The sequence below is a fragment of the Danio aesculapii genome, chromosome 20 (genome assembly GCF_903798145.1).
Source record: "Danio aesculapii chromosome 20, fDanAes4.1, whole genome shotgun sequence".
NCBI lineage: Eukaryota > Metazoa > Chordata > Actinopteri > Cypriniformes > Danionidae > Danio > Danio aesculapii.
Genome location: NC_079454.1, coordinates 23,867,748 through 23,886,196, shown reverse-complemented (window position 1 = coordinate 23,886,196; position 18,449 = coordinate 23,867,748). Strand labels below are relative to the sequence as shown.

At 34.4% G+C, this 18,449-nt stretch overlaps 2 protein-coding genes across 2 annotated transcripts in view; one reads left to right on the top strand and one right to left on the bottom strand.

Moving 5' to 3' along the window:
* Nucleotides 1-7,457, bottom strand: part of scfd2 (sec1 family domain containing 2) — a 227,306-nt gene extending 219,849 nt beyond the window's left edge. The window contains exons 1-2 of the mRNA XM_056481550.1: nt 6,542-7,457; nt 4,522-4,690 (exon numbers count right to left, since the gene is read on the bottom strand). Of these exons, the coding sequence (XP_056337525.1) occupies nt 4,522-4,690; nt 6,542-7,355 (983 nt within the window). The 5' untranslated portion in view covers nt 7,356-7,457. The remainder of the gene's footprint in view (nt 1-4,521; nt 4,691-6,541) is intronic.
* A 1,047-nt stretch (nt 7,458-8,504) lies between these two features.
* The window catches only part of fip1l1a (FIP1 like 1a (S. cerevisiae)), a 66,142-nt gene continuing 56,197 nt past the window's right edge, over nt 8,505-18,449 (top strand). Inside the window, exons 1-2 of the mRNA XM_056481671.1 lie at nt 8,505-8,731; nt 10,313-10,358. Coding sequence (XP_056337646.1) covers nt 8,662-8,731; nt 10,313-10,358 — 116 coding nt within the window. The 5' untranslated portion in view covers nt 8,505-8,661. The remainder of the gene's footprint in view (nt 8,732-10,312; nt 10,359-18,449) is intronic.

The window sequence follows — 18,449 nt, the reverse complement described above, 5'->3', positions numbered from 1 at the left end:
ACTAAGGTATGTCTTTAAAAACTGAAAGTGTATTGCTGACGATACTAACTAACCTTGCCATCTGAATTAACATAAACAACGAACATTGATCGCACACTTACCAAATCCGTAGAGACAGGGCAATCAACACGAACTGGAGCCGTGTCTTTTTTTAAAAGATGAGTGGCAAATCTGGATTTCACCATTTCCAAATACTCTTGGGTAAAAAATGTTCCTTACAAACCTATTTTTGTGGCGTGTTAGCAGACCACTGTTATCCACACATGTGGATCCACATGTGAGCAGTGCTCTCATCACGGGGAAATGGAAACAAAACCTTTGTTGCGGCACATTTATAAACGCAACACTGATGACCCATGTCTCCGAACAATTCTTCTACTACTTGTTTGAATTATGGTTGGCAATGCAACATGGCATCTCTCTGAACACTGTAACAGCTTAAAAGAGTCTTCAAAGCTATATCATGCATATTAATGTAGTTGCATCTCGTTCACAATAGAGCGCGCTGATTGGTTCGAAGCAAGTCTTTCTCATGAATTAATGAACAGATGTGCTAAAACTCAATGACGTCAGTTTGTACTGGCCGGTACAGACAGTCAATTTCCACGCTAAAATTTACACAATGATCTCATCGCCGTGATGTTGCTTCAAGATTTCTTTTTACTTAAAATTTCACTTTTTAGCTAAATATATGCATCCTAATAGTGTTTTTAGCAATGTGGGACACACACACACACACACACACACACACACACACACACACACACACACACACACACACACATACATACATATATATATATATATATATATATATATATATATATATATATATATATATACATACATACATACATATATATATATATATATATATATATATATATATATATATATATATATATATATATATATATATATATAAAAAAGACTGTCAACTTCTCAAAACAGGTGTTTTGGTGTTTCGTGACCCTTTAAGACACTGAAGAAACATTTTGTGCATAAATATATATTTAATTCACAATGCTCTTATTTTCCCCACAGTCCACAGACATGCGTTATAAGTGAATTTATTAAACTAAATTGGTCGTAGTGTGAGAGTGTATGTGAACGAGAGAGTGTATGTGTGTTTCCCAGTGGGATATATGCTAGAGTAGTTGGCAGTTCATTCTGCTGTGGCAACTCCTGACACGTCAGGGACTAAGCCAAAAAAAAAATGAATAAATGAATGAATAATCAAAACAAGATTAAATTATATCTGTGGTACTCTTTAGTAATTATTCGACTGTAATTAATTTTAATACCTCCATGGATTATGGACTGCACCTATAAGATGGCTTATATATAGTACTGAATAAATATAGACCGTTAGGTAGACATCATCTTATCTCTGCATTTGAAAGCACCTTTAGGCTTATTTAGGATCAGTGAACATTTTTTTATAGTCCTTCAGAGAAATGTGCCAAGCCTGTCGGACATTTCCCTGCGCTTATGATGCTGCAGTCAAGCACATGATTGCCCAAGAAGAAGGCATGTCCACATAAGGCCAACATTTGCATATGCTTACAACACACATCTTATTTTAAAGGAAGAAATCTCTTCGGTGGTTTTGTGATTTTTATGTTTTGAAAAACAAAAAGATTCAGAAAAGGTCAAGAAAATGGTGAAAAAAATTAATTCTGATTGTTTTAGGAGGCTAACATTACAAGAGGCCCTCAAGGAAAAATCAAAAGCTACAAAGGGGTGAAAAATGGCCAATTTGAAACAAAACACAATGGAAAACATTTCCAAATCAAGTTGAACATGCACTTATACACACATCAAGTGGCAAAAAGCTCTCTGAACTGAAAACCAAAGTATACTTCAGATATCCTCAATGTGATGCAATATTCATCATTAGGACAGATCTTAAATCGAACAGTACATATGCAGAGTGACTGCTAAATCAGAACAAGACAACAAAGTAGTACCACGGATGTGTCAGACTCATCTATCCACACTCATATTGAAAAAAAAAGTACAACCGGGCATTGAAAGTTGTCCCATTGAGTCTCTGCAGCATCTGGCTAACAGTGAGTGCTTGTATATTTACATGGAGGTCTCAAGAGTGTGTTTGTACTCAGCACTGTGGTGCTACTGTAACCAGCTAATGGTAGTAAAGGGATGTGGTCTTGACATTTGGTGTGTATTTGTACATGCAGGTTAACAAAAAAATCAGCTTTAAGTCTTTCCATCAAGGGAGATTGAATAAGGTTAAGATGACGAACAGACACAACGGAAGCACACAATGGATATCAATCTTACAGTGGCACCAAAAGTAAAGGTGATACTACATACACTGTAAAAGATGCTGGGTTTCACACAATCCCTTTATGACCACCCAAAGCAAATCAATTAATTTAACTTAATGGTTTTTAGAATTTTAAGGTGACTGAACATAAAACAATTATGTCGTCCCCAAAAATGTGTAGTTTCAGCTCATTTTAAATAAGTAATTTTTTTGTGTGTAGTCTATTCATTGAGGCTGCTCAAAGTAGAGTTACTACAATCAAAACTGAATTCTTTCTACAGTCAAATGTGCTGTTTTGTCTAAAGGGATCTGGAAGGAAAACAGACATATGAAACAAGTTCCTCTTGTAACAAACCCTCACGTCTAACATGTGGTTTAGACCTAATGGGTTGTAAACAGCGTTTGAGTTTCCATACTGATGCCATTTGACTTCCAGATGAAGTAGGTTTAGTTTTGACACTCTTTGCAATCTTATATCAAGAGAAAACTATATCAATCTATGACAATCCACCACAAAAATTATCTGCCAAAAAGGTTATATGGTGTCAATTACGTCAAATTTTATAACTGTTGATGTTTTCACTCATGATTTCATGAGTTCAACCAAAGTACAAAAGAGCAAAACATTAAGCAAAAAAAATCCCCATCCAAAAAGCATGACTGGGTTCATTTAGGAAAAACATTATGTTCCATTTAGACAGTGAGTGAGTTCACCAAATGTGTTAAAACAATTGAGAAGCATGACAATATCATACAGAACAGCAGAAATTTGGGGTCATTCATTACCACAACCCGCCCCGTAGGAAATGACATCGGCAAAAACTCCAGAAAACCCATTTAGTTATTCAAATACACACATTTATGATGACTAAAGTAATGGTGGTTCTCCATTATAAATACTTGGCTGGGTTTTGTTCCTGTGCCAACATGTGGGGAACCGAGTGTCATGGTTTCCTACGGTTTTTTTTTTCTTTCTTTCTGTGAACACACAGAACACACTCTGAAAATGAACGTGATTGTGAAAAAGATTTTTCTGAACCTCTACTAGCACTGAGGTTTTTGGTCTAAACCCAATTACAGTAAGGGCATTCCCCATCAGTGATGACAAAACTAACAAGATGGACAAAAGAAATCTGAAGATGTAAATGCAGCTGCTGTATTCTATTGTGTCTTTAACATTTATTGAACAGAAAGAATGGGGAAAGATTCTTATCTGCAAAACTATACAGAAAACCTCAATTCTTTGCCCTCTTGCTTCTCATTTGTATTTTTTATCTTGATTTTTATTTTTGACTTACTGACTGATTATTATACTGAGGCAACATAAAGTGATATTCATTAATTTTCTTTCGGCTTAGTCCCTTTATTAGCCTGGGGTCGCCAACTTATCCAGCATATGTTTTACGCAGCAGATGCCCTTTCAGCCACAACCCATCACTGGGAAACATTCATACACTCATTTACACACATACACTACGAACAATTTAGCTTACCCAATTCACCTATAGCGCATGTCTTTGTACCGGAGCACCCGGAGGAAACCCATACAAACATGGAGAGAACATGCAAACTCCACACAGAAATGCCAACTGACCCAGCCGAGGCTCGAACCAGCAACCTTCTTGTTACCACAAAGTGATATAATTTAAGTTAATTATTTTTAATAATTATTTTGCACTAACATTTTATATTGTAAGTATATTGTAAAAGAATACTGACTTCTTTTCTTGTTATATACCGTACATATTTGAAGGTGACATGAAGTAATATACATTTTTTATTTTGAAGTAATACCATTTAAACCATTTCACTGCCTCTTAACTTGCATACAGTATATTTTTTTATGTGACACGAAGTGATATACTTATTATTATAATTATTTATTTGATATAATGTTTAATATGAATAAAATAAACCATGATTAATTTATGTGACATCAAATAAATGCAAGAATTGTGTAGATAATTTTAGTAGAATTACAACCAACCATGTAATTAGTTTATATTGTACAAGACTTCATTTTTTGTATGTGTAAATAAACAAATAAATAAATAAATAAATTCTTTATTGGTTAAACTTATCATAATGCACCACTGTATGAACATGTTTGTCTGTTTTTTTGTATGGTATTAACACTTTTATTGTTTGCTTTTACTGAATAATTTTTATGTGAGCTAAAGCTCATTTTATTACTCCATGTCTGCATCCTTTAAACATGTAAATGTTCTTACTGGTTCTGTGCCAAGCAGCCTGGTGCCAAGATGCCCTTCGTATCAGTTGTCTGCTTCAGGTGTGTGAGCTCCATCATGTCCACTTGAACGTCAGTCACATGACCAGGCAACTGTGGCAAAACTGATAGAATTTTCTCAGCTAGATTGTCCCCATGGTGGCCAACAGCTCCTAGTTTAAAGAATCAGAGAAAAATTATTTTAAAGGACGCAGCATAATATGTTGTCCATAAACACCATATTATGATTTTATAAGATGGAGACTCATTTTTACAACGAAACACATTTTAATGGCCGTTTTCTGTGAATCCTAATACAAACGTATGAGTCAATATTTTTTTTATTTTAACATTTTCTCACAAAATCAGGACATTTTGACCCAAATAAATACACTTAAATGTATATTTTACATACAGTTTGTTCTCTTTCCATTAGTCTGAAATAACCTGAAATGTATATGAACATAGTTTTGACTCTAGAGCAATCCCTCCAGGATTTTAAGAGTCCAATTGTTCTTGAGATCCAAAAAACTATATAAAAATTGTGCTTCTTTTTTTTATTATTATTTTTAAGCATTTTCAGCAAAACACAAGAGTTGAAGCAAATAATGCTGTAAGTTTACAAAAAAACAGCACAAAATCAGTAAGTTTAGGCTGAATATATAAAAAAGTAGCTGCAAATTACTAAAGACAGGGTTCATACAGGTGCCTGAAATCTTTGAAAATGCTTGAATTTTTATCTAGTGTTTTCGAGGTTTGAAATGTGCTTCGATTTTGGAATGAAGTGCTTGAAACGGCTTAAAGATTGTGTTGTTTTGCTTTCATAAAATTTATTTTACTAAATGGGTAATAATTAAACTATCTAAATATATATTTATACATATTTATCTGGGGTGATGCGGTGGCACAGCGGTTAGCACGATCGCCTAGGCTAGGTCAGTTGGCATTTCTGTGTGGAGTTTGCATGTGCTCACCGTGTTCGTGTGGGTTTCCTCCGGGTGCTCCGGTTTCCTCTACAAGTCCAAAGACGTGGTATAGGTGATTTGGGTAAGCTAAAAATTGACCATAGTGTATGTAAGTGAATTAGTGTGCATATATGTTTCCCAGTCATGGGTTGCAGCTTAAAGGGCATCTGCTGCGTAAAACATATGATGGATAGGTTGGCAGTTCATTCCTCTGTGGCGACCCCAGATTAATAAAGGGACTAAGCTGAAAAGAAAATGAATGAACATATATATCTGCACATGTGCCTATAAGCATAATCTTTTTTTTATCTGTGCCTTGTGATTAAGAGAAAGAAGACAAAATGAATGGAGATTACCACTTCATAAGTGAACAATACATGATATTAAAGTAAATATAATGAGAGTAAATTACATTTAAGAATCAAGGACTAATTCTTAGGCTTTGAGCATACTTTAGAATAAAGAACAATTTACAATACTAGAACAAATAGCATCTGATATAATGCTGTGAAGTATGCATATGTTTTAAATATTAATTTATTTACATTGGTGGTGGAAAAGGCGATTCCCCCAATGTGTAAAGCACTTTGAATGTCCAGAAAAGCGCTATATAAAAGCAATTATTATTATTAATATTATTAAATTTACCACACAAAATTTCAAATATACTTGGAAAAATGTTTAAAATACTTCATTTTGACCCTGTGAGGAGACTGCTGTAGTGTCTTGCCTTTAAGGGATAGTTCAAAATTTGTATTTATTCACTATTTACACTCCCTCGGGTGTTTCCAAACCTTTCTAAATGTCTTTATTCTGTTGAACACAAAAGAAGATATTTTGAAGAAAGCTGAAAACCTGTAACTATTGACTTCTATAATAGGAAAAGCCAATGGTTACAAGTTTTCAACATTCTTCAAAATATCTTCTTTTGTGTTCAACCAAAGATAGAAACTCTTAAATGTTTGGAGCAAGTGAAGGATGAGTAGATGATGGTGAGTGTATGTGTGAACTATTTCATTAACTACTAATGACTTCATACTCAGACAGATTGGACTGCACCTGTAAGATCAAGAGTTCTGTCCACAAACACTACTGATGCTTTATTAGGGGCCGTCTTCCTCCTGTTTTTGGCTTGTGGAAGATTGGCCAACTCTGTTGCGATCAGACGGCTCATCGGACCCACCGAAAAGCTCTCCTCACGGGTACTGATGAACTCAAACAGGCCATTGAGAGTCGATACAAGAGTTTTAATCTGAATCTGCAGCTCAGGTGGCAGAGAATGTAAATCCACATCCATCAGACTCCCAAATCTCTTCTTCTCCGGCCTCTTCTCGTTGATGGACTCAAGATCAACGTCCAGTAAAGGGAAGAGATCAGAGAAAGCAGGTAAAATATGGAGGTGTTGTGTCAAAGGGGCGAAGACCACAGGAGCGTGCATAACCTCAGCAGTGTAGTTCATATCACCCATCCATTCACACAGTTTCTCCTCGAACTGCTCGAACACTGGGTTCCCCTCCAGATCAGCGCTCACATTATTAGCAAGCAGGTGAATGGAGTGAGGAACAGTCGTGAAAACCACACAGTACTGGAAGTGGCTGAGAGAAATGATGTCCTTTATAATGTCTGCGGTTCTACCTTTTAACACAGTGCTGACCACGAACACAGCTTTGGGTTCATTCTGTGCACCCGCTTCAAAGCTCGAGAACTGCTTGATGTTTCGAGCTCCAGCCTCGAATAGTAGCGCAGCTCCTCCGTTCCAGTGGAGACTCTCCGAGCATCGGTCATCCATGAAAACAACAGCCTTTTTTACTTTTGACAGCACCTTCTCCCACGTCTGACCGGGGAAACACACGAGACCATCCGTGGGCAACATATTTCCGCTAATGTCGGCGTTTTTAAATCTAAAGAAGCGATAAGAACAGAGGAACTGTCAAACAGACAACACTCAAAACAAACCCATGTGAGTCTCTCGAAGGTGACGTGGCGCAGAGTCGTCGCGATAATATTGCGTCATTATGTCAGCTGTTTTAAGAAATTGCAATGTAGTATATTAAACATGTAGGTATACTTATTGCATACGCAGCAATTTTAAAAAATCTATAACTCTATGATTATATATCTATATCATTAAAAAAAACAGATCTACGTTGATTTTGAAAATACACTGTATATATATATATATATATATATATATATATATATATATATATATATATATATATATATATATATATATATATATATATATATATATATATATATATATATATATATATATATTAGTTATCATATAATTATAAATAAAACAAAACAAATATGTGTATATATTTTATTTATGACAAAACGTATTGTTATATTCGGTTTTATTAATATTTCAATAATATAATTCTTCATTTAAGTAGGCTATTTGATTTGATATAACTGATGCTTTATGCCTACCTGAATTCAGATATGTTGCAAATGTTTTTTAAATGTTGCAAACGCAGAAATAATGTATAAGCTTTATCTGTTACCTAAAATTAATTAATTTATTATTGAAATTTAAACAAAACATGTGTTAAGTAAACATAATATGAGTGAACATAAATGAGTGAGTAAATATTCATTCAAATCTAAATAAATAAACAAATACATATATTTTAAAATGCAAAGACATAGATAAATAAGAGAAAATAAATAAATAAATAAATAAATAAATAAATAAATAAATAAAGAGCTCTGTCCACAAATTGTGCTCAGCTTGTGCTCCTTGTAAAAATGAAAAGAAATATGATCCATTGTAAAAAAAAAAATCAAGATCTAAAATGAAAGATATAGACAAATAATTGAATAAATAAACAAACAAACAAGCTTTGGCAGGACCAAAAGAGTGGGAAAGTTTCAATGTAGCTTTCACAGAAAGAGCCGTTTTATTTGAATATAATTTTGTAGCCTTTAATTTGTGTTGATGTTGAACTTCCTGCGCGCCCCGCAGAGCACACGTGCACGTGCAGTGCGATGTGTCTCTCTGGTAACGCGCACCTGCTAGAGCAGCACGCGGCGTGTCACTGTGACAGCTGTGACGGTAAACCCTAAAACTATTACCACACCATATAAACTTACCTTGTCGAACTCGCTGAATCACTAAGTTAATCTTAGAATCTGGTCTAAAAACAAAGCTCAAATTTCCGGAGGTGATTATGTCTACGAAAGAGGTAGAGAAAACAGCTGATGAGAGCGCTGATGAGGAGTCGGACTGGCTTTATGGAGGTGAGAAATTAACACATTGATGATCAAACCTTGAAAACTTGTGTGAAATGATCCAGCAACGAACATAAAACGCCCTCGTGTTGAGATCAATAATCACTTTACCAGAATTTACCAAATTAAAAGCATACGTTTGTGACCTGACCCTCTGTTTTTGACAGCAGAGACCGTTATTTATCCAGCTGCACGCGTTTCATAACATTTACTTTCAAATCACCCCCTTAGTGGCAGCATATGGCATTGATACATTTGCACACACCTAACATAACACAACATATGTTAAGATAGTGCTGCTACATTAGTAGCCTACCTCTAACTTAGGCAGCTCGTTTCAAACGTGTGTATTTTTTTTTTTTTAACGTGTCATTTTTTGTTAAATGTTACTTAATAGGGCATATAGAAGGGGACAAAAGTCAATACAATTGAGGACATTTTAATATATCAGGTTTTAAAATCGATCCATTGTTAAATTCAAAGCATTTTAGGCAAATAAAGGAACTCTTAGCTATTTTAAATACACTTTATTTACATGAAATCAGTTAACCATGTAAACCTGTCATGAAATAAGTCATTTTTTTGTGTATCTTGTCTAACGGAATGATTTGAAACTTTACAAAATAGTTTGAGGGGAGAGTTAAGTTGTTAATAAAACAGCTAAAAAAAATAAGCTGACTTACAAAGCTTGTAATGCAAAGCAAGGGGTCTTTATTACAGCCCTACAACATAAAATTTATCAGTTGTTACTATGTATCCCCCTAAAAACAATGCCTTTGTAACATGATACATTAACACTTTAAGTATCTAAGTTCTGTAGTTAGAGGAACGCAGCAATCAAGTTCTTGAAGTAAAAACATTTTGAAAGTGATTTCCTACAATATTTGCTTTTAAAGATAGGCCTGTTGTGGGTTATCAATTGTATATAGTATGTATTTGTTAAACCTAAACCTAATTAAATGTTTTTAATAGTGGAATTTATTTAAACTATGTTATCCATGGTGGTGTAAAAACGTCCACCAATAAACTGAAGCTCTTCCCATGAAGGACTGCAAAATGATGGTTTTGTGTCATTCGCTCTACACTCGCAAACATTTAAATATAATATATTATTTTCATATGTCGTAAACAAAATCGAAACGGATATTTTAGAACAACTAACAACTTCCTTTAAAAATAAACTTTTATATAGAGAGTATAATATGTATATATATATATATATATATATATATATATATATATATATATATAGAGAGAGAGAGAGAGAGAGAGAGAGAGAGAGAGAGAGAGAGAGAGAGAGAGAGAGAGAGAGAGAGAGAGAGAGAGCGAGAGAGTTTTATATATCTATTTTTTTATTTGATTGGGTCTTTCGCAATGAAGTTGTAGCTTTTCCCCTCATTTACATTCTATTTCCTATAATGTTTTTAGTCAGATTTTCATGTACTTTTTTTGCTTTAAATCAACGTTTGTAACATGATGTACCAATAAAATTATTTCTGTAACCAATGCTGCCGAAAAAGCATATAATGCAATGCAAGACAATAGTTGAGAGATGTACAAATGCTTATTTCTACTTTTTTATTTGAAAAGATGACAATTTTGAGGAAGAGGAGACAACTGAGAAGGAAGTTTTCAGGTAAGTGTGCTCAAGTAAATGTCTTTAGTGTTGTTGGATTAAATAAATGATAGTTATAGCTGAAGACTTGCTAGTCGGCTCTGATGAAAAACACTTTAATGTCCCCATGAAATCAAAACTAACCATATGATTTTGTTAATTCACATTGCTAGTTTTGTAATTCATCTGTGCATGTCATTTAAGAAAAAAAAAAGTTTTCCCCTCTAATCTTTAATTGAAATCTGAAAATGCACTTACTGTTTGTTTTCTGTTAAATTGTCAGATTACGTATATCTTAAGTCCTTTTAAGGCAAGTCATTTCACTCGGTGGCCATCTTTGAAACATCTCTTGGGCAGTATGCTCGGGTATTTAGTCTGAATGGGGAAACATCAAATTCTCAAAAATTTCTTGACAAGCATACAATTGAATTTCATATTAGGAATCACCAATAAAGTTAAACAACAAATGTCCCTTTATTTTCATTTCTAAACGTCCATATCACACAAAATCTGCAGAACCTCATGTCTGATCCAAGCCCCTCTCCCAGAGTATCATCAGTCTATAGCGATCGATGATTGGCTCCTGTACTTGAAGGAGGGCTTTTTGCACCATATAGCAATCGATGATTGGCTCCTGTATCAGTAGGCGGGGCTTTACTCACCATATTGACAGTTACACTTTTCCCCAATTTAAAAAGATACGAGTGACACGTCTTGTGTATTCTACAATCTTTAGCCCCTTCACACATACCTGTAAATATCCAGAAAATTTCCAGAACGACTTTACCGGTAAATTAAAAAAAGCACTGTTAACACAGGCAAGGATGTTATAGATTTTTTCCGGAAAAGACCATTCACACATCCATTCCAAAATACCGGTAAAGCAGAGCTTGAAGGTAAACAAACAACGGTTTATCATAAGCATTTTATCAATAATTTGTTACACATTTGGCATTAAGAGGGAGCATAAAAATGTTATCTGCCTAACATCTAGCAGCTAAATGTGTCTAAATATTAAAAGGCTTTTATTTTCATAAACAGTGCGAATGCAGATGTGAATGCGTCTGAATGTTCTGATTGGCTGAAGTAGACGTCTCACGTTAGCGGATTCTAAGCATGAACGTGCTCTTTCTGGCAATCTTCCTTCTGCGCTCACAAAGAGCAGCATTCCGGCAAATAACCGGTAATAATACAATTTCTCTTTCCAGAAAATTGCCATAACGCATTTACCAGTATTTTCAAAAAGGACCTGTTTGTCTTAAGAATTGGGTGTGGCTTACATATTTAATCATGCCACTCCAACTGTCAGTTTTGACAACAAACAGAAATGGTGAGAAGGAGGTGTCTGTTAAGGGGGTCACACACCAGAAGTGCCACGCAGCGCCACGCATTTCAGAATTCTAAACACAGGTTTCTATCAGGGTACACACACCGACGCCGCCCAGCCACGACTCAGGACACTGTTCATTTTTCTGCCGAGCCACAGAGCGCCATATGAATAGTTTCCTTTAAAATAGCATGCGAATGTGTGTGTCTGGTGTGCGATATTTTCAACTGTCATGTAGGCGCAATGTCGCGTCGCTAAGCAACGCATCCGGTGTGTGACGGCCTTTAGGTTGTAATAACTCTCCCCAAATCCTTTTCCCAGTCTTTCTGTATGAAATGCCTACTTTACCACATCCATTCATCGCGCAGTTGAAAAAAACAAGCCACACCCCCTGTTTTCTCATTTAATATTCCGTTTCTCGAGGAACTGCATCACAATATGAAAAAATAACGGTCGCAGCTTCCAGGTCATGGGCACTTTAAAGGTTGTCTTTTCACTACAGTTCCTGCTGATTACTGTATTAATAAGTGTTCACATATTCACATGAATTGTTAAAAGTTACTAATAAAGACCCTTAAGATTTCAAAATAAAAAAAACAAATAAGCTATCACATTAAGGTCGCATGAAATTAAGAGGAATTTTTTGCAAATGATGTTAATAAAGACTGAAGATTACACAAGACATGTCACGCGTATCTTTTTAAATTGGGGAAAGTGTAACGGTCAAAATGGTAAATAATGCCTTGCCTGCTAGTACAGGAGCCAATCATCGATCGCTATATGGTGAAAAAGCCCACCTTCTAGTACAGGAGCCAATCATTGATTGCTATAGACTGATGATACTCTGGGGCAGGGGCTTGAACCAGACGTGAGTTTCTGCAGATTTTGTGTGATTTGGACCTTTAGAAATGAAACTAAACACCTTAGCAACCACCTAACAATCCCTCAGAATATCCTAGCAACCACCTAGCGACACCTTAGCAACCACCTAGCAACACCATAGCAACCACTTAGCAACCACTCAGAACACTTTTGCAACCACCTAGCAACATCTTAGCAATCACTCAGAAGCCCCTAACCGCCTAGAAAGAAACATGCCAATCCATACAAGAAACATGCTAACCTGTATGTACTTATCTATCTATGTTAACTGTTTCAAACTTCTTAAAAACTACTTTAATTATTTAAACTTTAAAACTACTTCAGACTTTCAGACTAGGCTTTTTGTCAAGCCACCATATAATTTGTCTACGAACTTTACTTTTCTAGTTTAATGTTGTTAGGCTTGTTTTTGTTGAAGCAGGGCTGGAACTAAACTCCGCAGCAATTGACTTTGACACCCCTGATCTAGATAAATCTTCATGAACTGATCTTCATATAAACCTTTACACAATTCATAACTGCATAAAAGTTCTATAATCTCTAAAAGTCATAGCTATGTTCCTGAAAATAATGCTTAAAATGCAGTTTATAAGTATGAAGTATATATAAATTAACTTTGGATTAAATATAGCAGTATTATGTCGACATCTTGCATAGCTTTAATCAACCAGTTGATTTATTAATCTTTACAAATAACATTTTTCAGCAGCTCTTTCGCACATTTCATTTGCATATACAAATGTGCTTCATCAGCATTTACTAATAGATCCATCATTTCTCTCTCACACATGCACAGACACACACACAAACATTTAAACTCTGCTGTTTTGGGATTTTCAGCTCCTGGCAATGTCAGTAACTTTCAGGTCACTTTAGCCCCGGCCGCTTTTGCATATGAAATGAGAGTTTACAAGATCTAATGATGTGCCGACGCAGAGCAAGAGAGGCTGACACATTTATTTCCTGTTAGGGCAAGTAGCTCTGTACAAATGAAGCGTGTACATTCAATGCCCATTTCACTGCTTAGTAATGACCATGGCTTGCGCACATTAGCGGTATGTGACACATCCTTTTTTTTTGGCAAAAATACTATGGAAGCGGATTAAGCCACGCGTGTCTGATGGAACTCTTTGGTCGCTTGTTAAATTCAGCGTTGAATGTGTTGTGCACAGAGCTGATACAGTATAAGCTGCTCTATTTGCTCACTGGAGTAGGAACGAGAAGGAAAATGAACCATTATTTTATTCCTCTTCCTACACATTCTTCTAGAAGTTGTTTTATTCCTCTTCTTCCATGTATTTCTTCTAAATTTTAAAATGAGCAGTGAGTGGTTTTGTAACTTACAGTGCTCAGCATAATTGAGTACACCCTATTTAGAAAATGCATTATTTTGTCCATTTCTCAGTGAATATAGGTGATGTATTTTGGTGCATTTAAACAAAACAGCTTTATTAAACAGATATATTTATTAAAATAATATTTAAGTCACCAAACATATTTAGAAATTGAAATATGATACAATTAAATTCAATATAAATATTGCAAAAAAAATTACAACCTTCAAAATTAACACAATTTTTCAATTGTTTTGCTTCTCTTGATTTTTCCTCTTTTTTAAATTTGTATTTAATATTTTTCTCTAACATTTAAATTTGGATGTACTAGTTTTTAGACTGTTATCGTAAGTTATTTTGTTAGATAGGCTTCAGATTTGGCTTCAGTACTGACTAATCTAATGTATATGCACAAATATAATATTGTATAGCTTCCTATTAAAAATATTGAATTTAAACAGAGATTTGTGAGGGGTGCACTTATATATGCTGAGCACTGTAAGTTTGAACTGAGCATAAATTCAGGTCACAAATACAGTAATAATTATATGTAGCTTTAAGTTGTAACCTTACAAAAATTTACTAACGTTTAACTAGAAAAAAATGTGGTTGTTGTTAAGACATGATTTTGTAACACTTGCAACCATAGTTTGCAAAACTGTTGTTCAAATCTAATCAAATTGCAATCAGTTCACAAAAAAATAAAAAAAAAACGTTGTTGTTAGCATAATAAAAAGAAAAGTCCATGCTTAATTACATTTTAAATAAGCCATTCCTTATGTTTATTTTGTTGACATTGTATTTTTATTTTGTTTATGGGGTAAAGGAAACAATATTTTCTATTTTTGTAATTAATCATTTCTATTTTCCTGTACAGCCATTGTGCTATTTTTGTAAAATTTTAATAAACAGGTAAAAAAAAGTATTTTCTTTGGGGAATGAAGACATGTTGGAGGCAACATGAAAACAAACAACATGAAAAACACAGTAACATATATATATAAAAAGTACTTACCGTCTCGTGCATAAACATTTTGATACAGTGCACATTGCTTTCATGTGCTCACTTGAGTAATGAGAAGAAATATCAATCATTGTTTTATTACTCTGCTTCCCTGTATTTATAGTGTAAAATTAAGTTTTTATAAGAATTATTTTTCTAGCATTGCTACACTGTAAAACCCAAAAAGTTAAGGTAGCTCAAACCATTTAAGTTCAAAAACTAATCGTAATGAGTACTGTGACCTTAATCCATTTGAGTAAATGAAGCAATTTGAGTGCAGTACAACCCGATAAGTGAGGAGAACTCGAATCAACTGAGTACTGTAAAACCCAATAAGTTAAGCCAACTCAATCCGTTTGAGGAAACCGATTGCTACAAACCATTTGAGTTAAACTAATCTATATGAGTACTGTGAACATACTCCATTTAAGTTGAAGTAATGAGGTATTTAATCAACTCATTATCTTCAACACTGAGTTCAAAACTCTTTTCAAATGAGTAGAATTAACTTTCAGTCAATTTTGACTTAACTACGCTCATTTCATTTGATAAAGTTGACTGTTGGGTTTTACAGTAGTTCAAATTTAGCTAAAAGTCACATCACATGATCATTCATTTGTATGCATGTATCTAGTGTTATGTTGTAACTCTTAGGTAAAACAAAACACAAACAACAAAGCCTTGGTATTTTAAACCAATGAGAATCAGTGCATCAAAAAAACATGGCTACCATATATTTTTACAGTGGTAACAATGGTTAATCTTCATAAATGAATATTTAATTACAACAAATAAATATAATTTAAACTACCCAAAAAGTCATTCTTAACATTGATGATTTAAGCATGTTTTCTGGCTTTGTAGGAAAGAAAAAAATAACAATAATATCTTTAAGAAGTATTTTAAGGAATAGAAAATATTCTCTTTTTTTTCCATAAAATAAGCATCAGATGTACTGTAACAGTATAAACTGCTCTATGCATTCACTAGAGTAGGAATAATATGTAATATTAACCATTGTTTTATCCCTCTGCTTCCCAGCCCAGTGTAGAGACATGTTAGCTGTTTCTTGGAGTCAACGCAGCGTTTTTTATCGGTTGGATTGCTTCACCTTCATTAGCATCGCGGGGTAAAACTCAAACCCAAGCGAGAATTTTCCCTCACGTTGCATTGGCCTTAAATAAGCCTGATGAGGATGCAGTGATATAGGCCTCACTTACACTAATGTAGGCCTGCAGCTAAAGATGCGCTTGTAAATTGATCCTCCTTATTGGACGTGTATATATTTGCTGAGTGTAAAAGCCTTTTTATTGTTCTGTAGCATCAATTAGTGCATGTGATTAAATCGGACAGCTGAAAGAAAGTCTGTTCATTCAAAATGAAATGAAGTCTCTTCTGTGTAGTAAACACCTGACCTCAGATGACACTTAAATGAGATTTTACCAACCAGAAAGTACTTTGAAAGACTTAAATAGACTGAAAAAAATACTTTATTTTGTTAATACACCAAATATATAGCTGTTATTTTAATAAATGAACATTTGTGTGATGTTTTGTGATCTGTTGAGTTTATATTTATGTAAACGTATTATTATGAGAAAGCCAACATACTGTTATATTACATACATTTATTCTTCTTCTGACTTCCTCTTAGACTATTTATGAATGCATATTCTCCTAGACCGTTCATACAACAACCACTAAACTTACTCCAAATTATACTGAATTAAGTTGCTATATCTTTTCCAACTGATCTGACTTAGTTTTCCCAAAACTGACCCGGAATATTCAAAAAAAGTCCCATTGTCTTAACATTGGACCAAACTTTCCGCCAGACTGACGTACAGACTTAATGTTGGGGTCATTTAATTCAGACTACCAATCTGCCAATCACTGATGACCTTTCAACTTACTAGCCTCACCCTAGCAACCACTTACGGCACCCTAGCAACTGTCCCATACTAACAACATACCAATTCATGCTAGCAATATACTAATCCATACTAGAGACGTACTAACGACGTACTAACATAATAATCATACTAGCAACATGCTAATCAATACTATAAACAAACTAGCAACATGTTAATTCATACTAAATTCATGCTAACAACATGCTAATTTATGCTATAAACATGCTAGCAACATGTTAATTCATACCATGATAATTTATGTTAGCCACTGCCTAGCAACCACACAAAACACCTTAACAAGCGCCTAGCAACATCTTAGTAACCACCTAGAACGGACTAACAATGCTTTAGCAACCACTTGGACACTCTAGCAACCACCTTGAACACCCAAGTAACCGCATAGCAGCCACTCAGAACACCTTAGCAACTACCTAACAACGCCTTAGTAACCACTCAAAACACTCTAGCAACCAACTAGCAACATCTTAGCAACCACCTAGAACATCCCAGCAAGAGACTCGAGCGAACAGTTCGCGCGGCGCCACATTTATTTGAGTTGAATATGAATCACTTTGAAGAGTTTTTGTCTGAAACAGGTACGACTGTACAGACATCTTTATGATTTGTGATCCTAGAGATAACCAGATGATCAATAGTTCTTGGCTAGAAATTGTTAAAGTGGGAAAGAAGGAAAGTTTTTGTTTAAAAGTTTGGAAAACCTGAGGGATAAGTTTGTTAAAGCCAAAAGAGGCCATGGCAAAAGTGGAGACCCATGTACACAATTACAGAAATATATTTTTCCACAAGTCATAGGTTTTACACTGATGTATATATTACAATTTTGAATTTAAAACAATTTAATAGTTACAAAACTAAAATTAAGGAACAAATTGTTTCTTTGATAACTGGAAAGGAATACTTGAACCTATTGGTTTACAATATACTGATGCCCTTTTTTTTAGGCTTTATTGGTGATAATGGTCAGGAATGTTGGACCATTATTGCCTTTTTAGCATAAGTATAGGACAGAACCTAGCCAGACAGTAACGTGTGAATTATGGATCTGGCTAAATCTAAAAAAAACATCTGTATTTTTTAGTAAATCTACTTTTTTTGCTTTTATTCTTGCCATAATAAAATATATATTTGTAGAGCGACCCATGTTCTGTTGTCATTAATATTTTAATAAACTTTAACAGGTAAAACTGTCTGAGATATAAACAAAAACAAGTGATGCATCAAAGTTTGATTAAAAAATTCTTATAATCATAAAAAGTGTAAAAAAAAGTGTTTTTTATAATCATAAAAAAATAATAAAAATAATTAGTTTAAAAATCTTGAATGATATTAATGATATGATGTAGTTTTGGAAACTTTCTACTTCTCTGTTTATCCGTCTGACTTTACGGTCGTTTTCTTTTGACAGCCCCTGTCGTTTTAAAGAATATCACAACAGCGAATGCAGCAAGTATAAAAGCCTTGTCCGTTTCATGAGGTGCACGCACAGTCAACGGTGGTGTACAATGCAGCGCCAGGTGAAAGCATAAAATCCAGCTTTAGGAACCACTCAGAACATCATAGCAACCGCTGGCAATGCCTTACCAACCACTCAGAACACCAATATATATATATATATATATATATATATATATA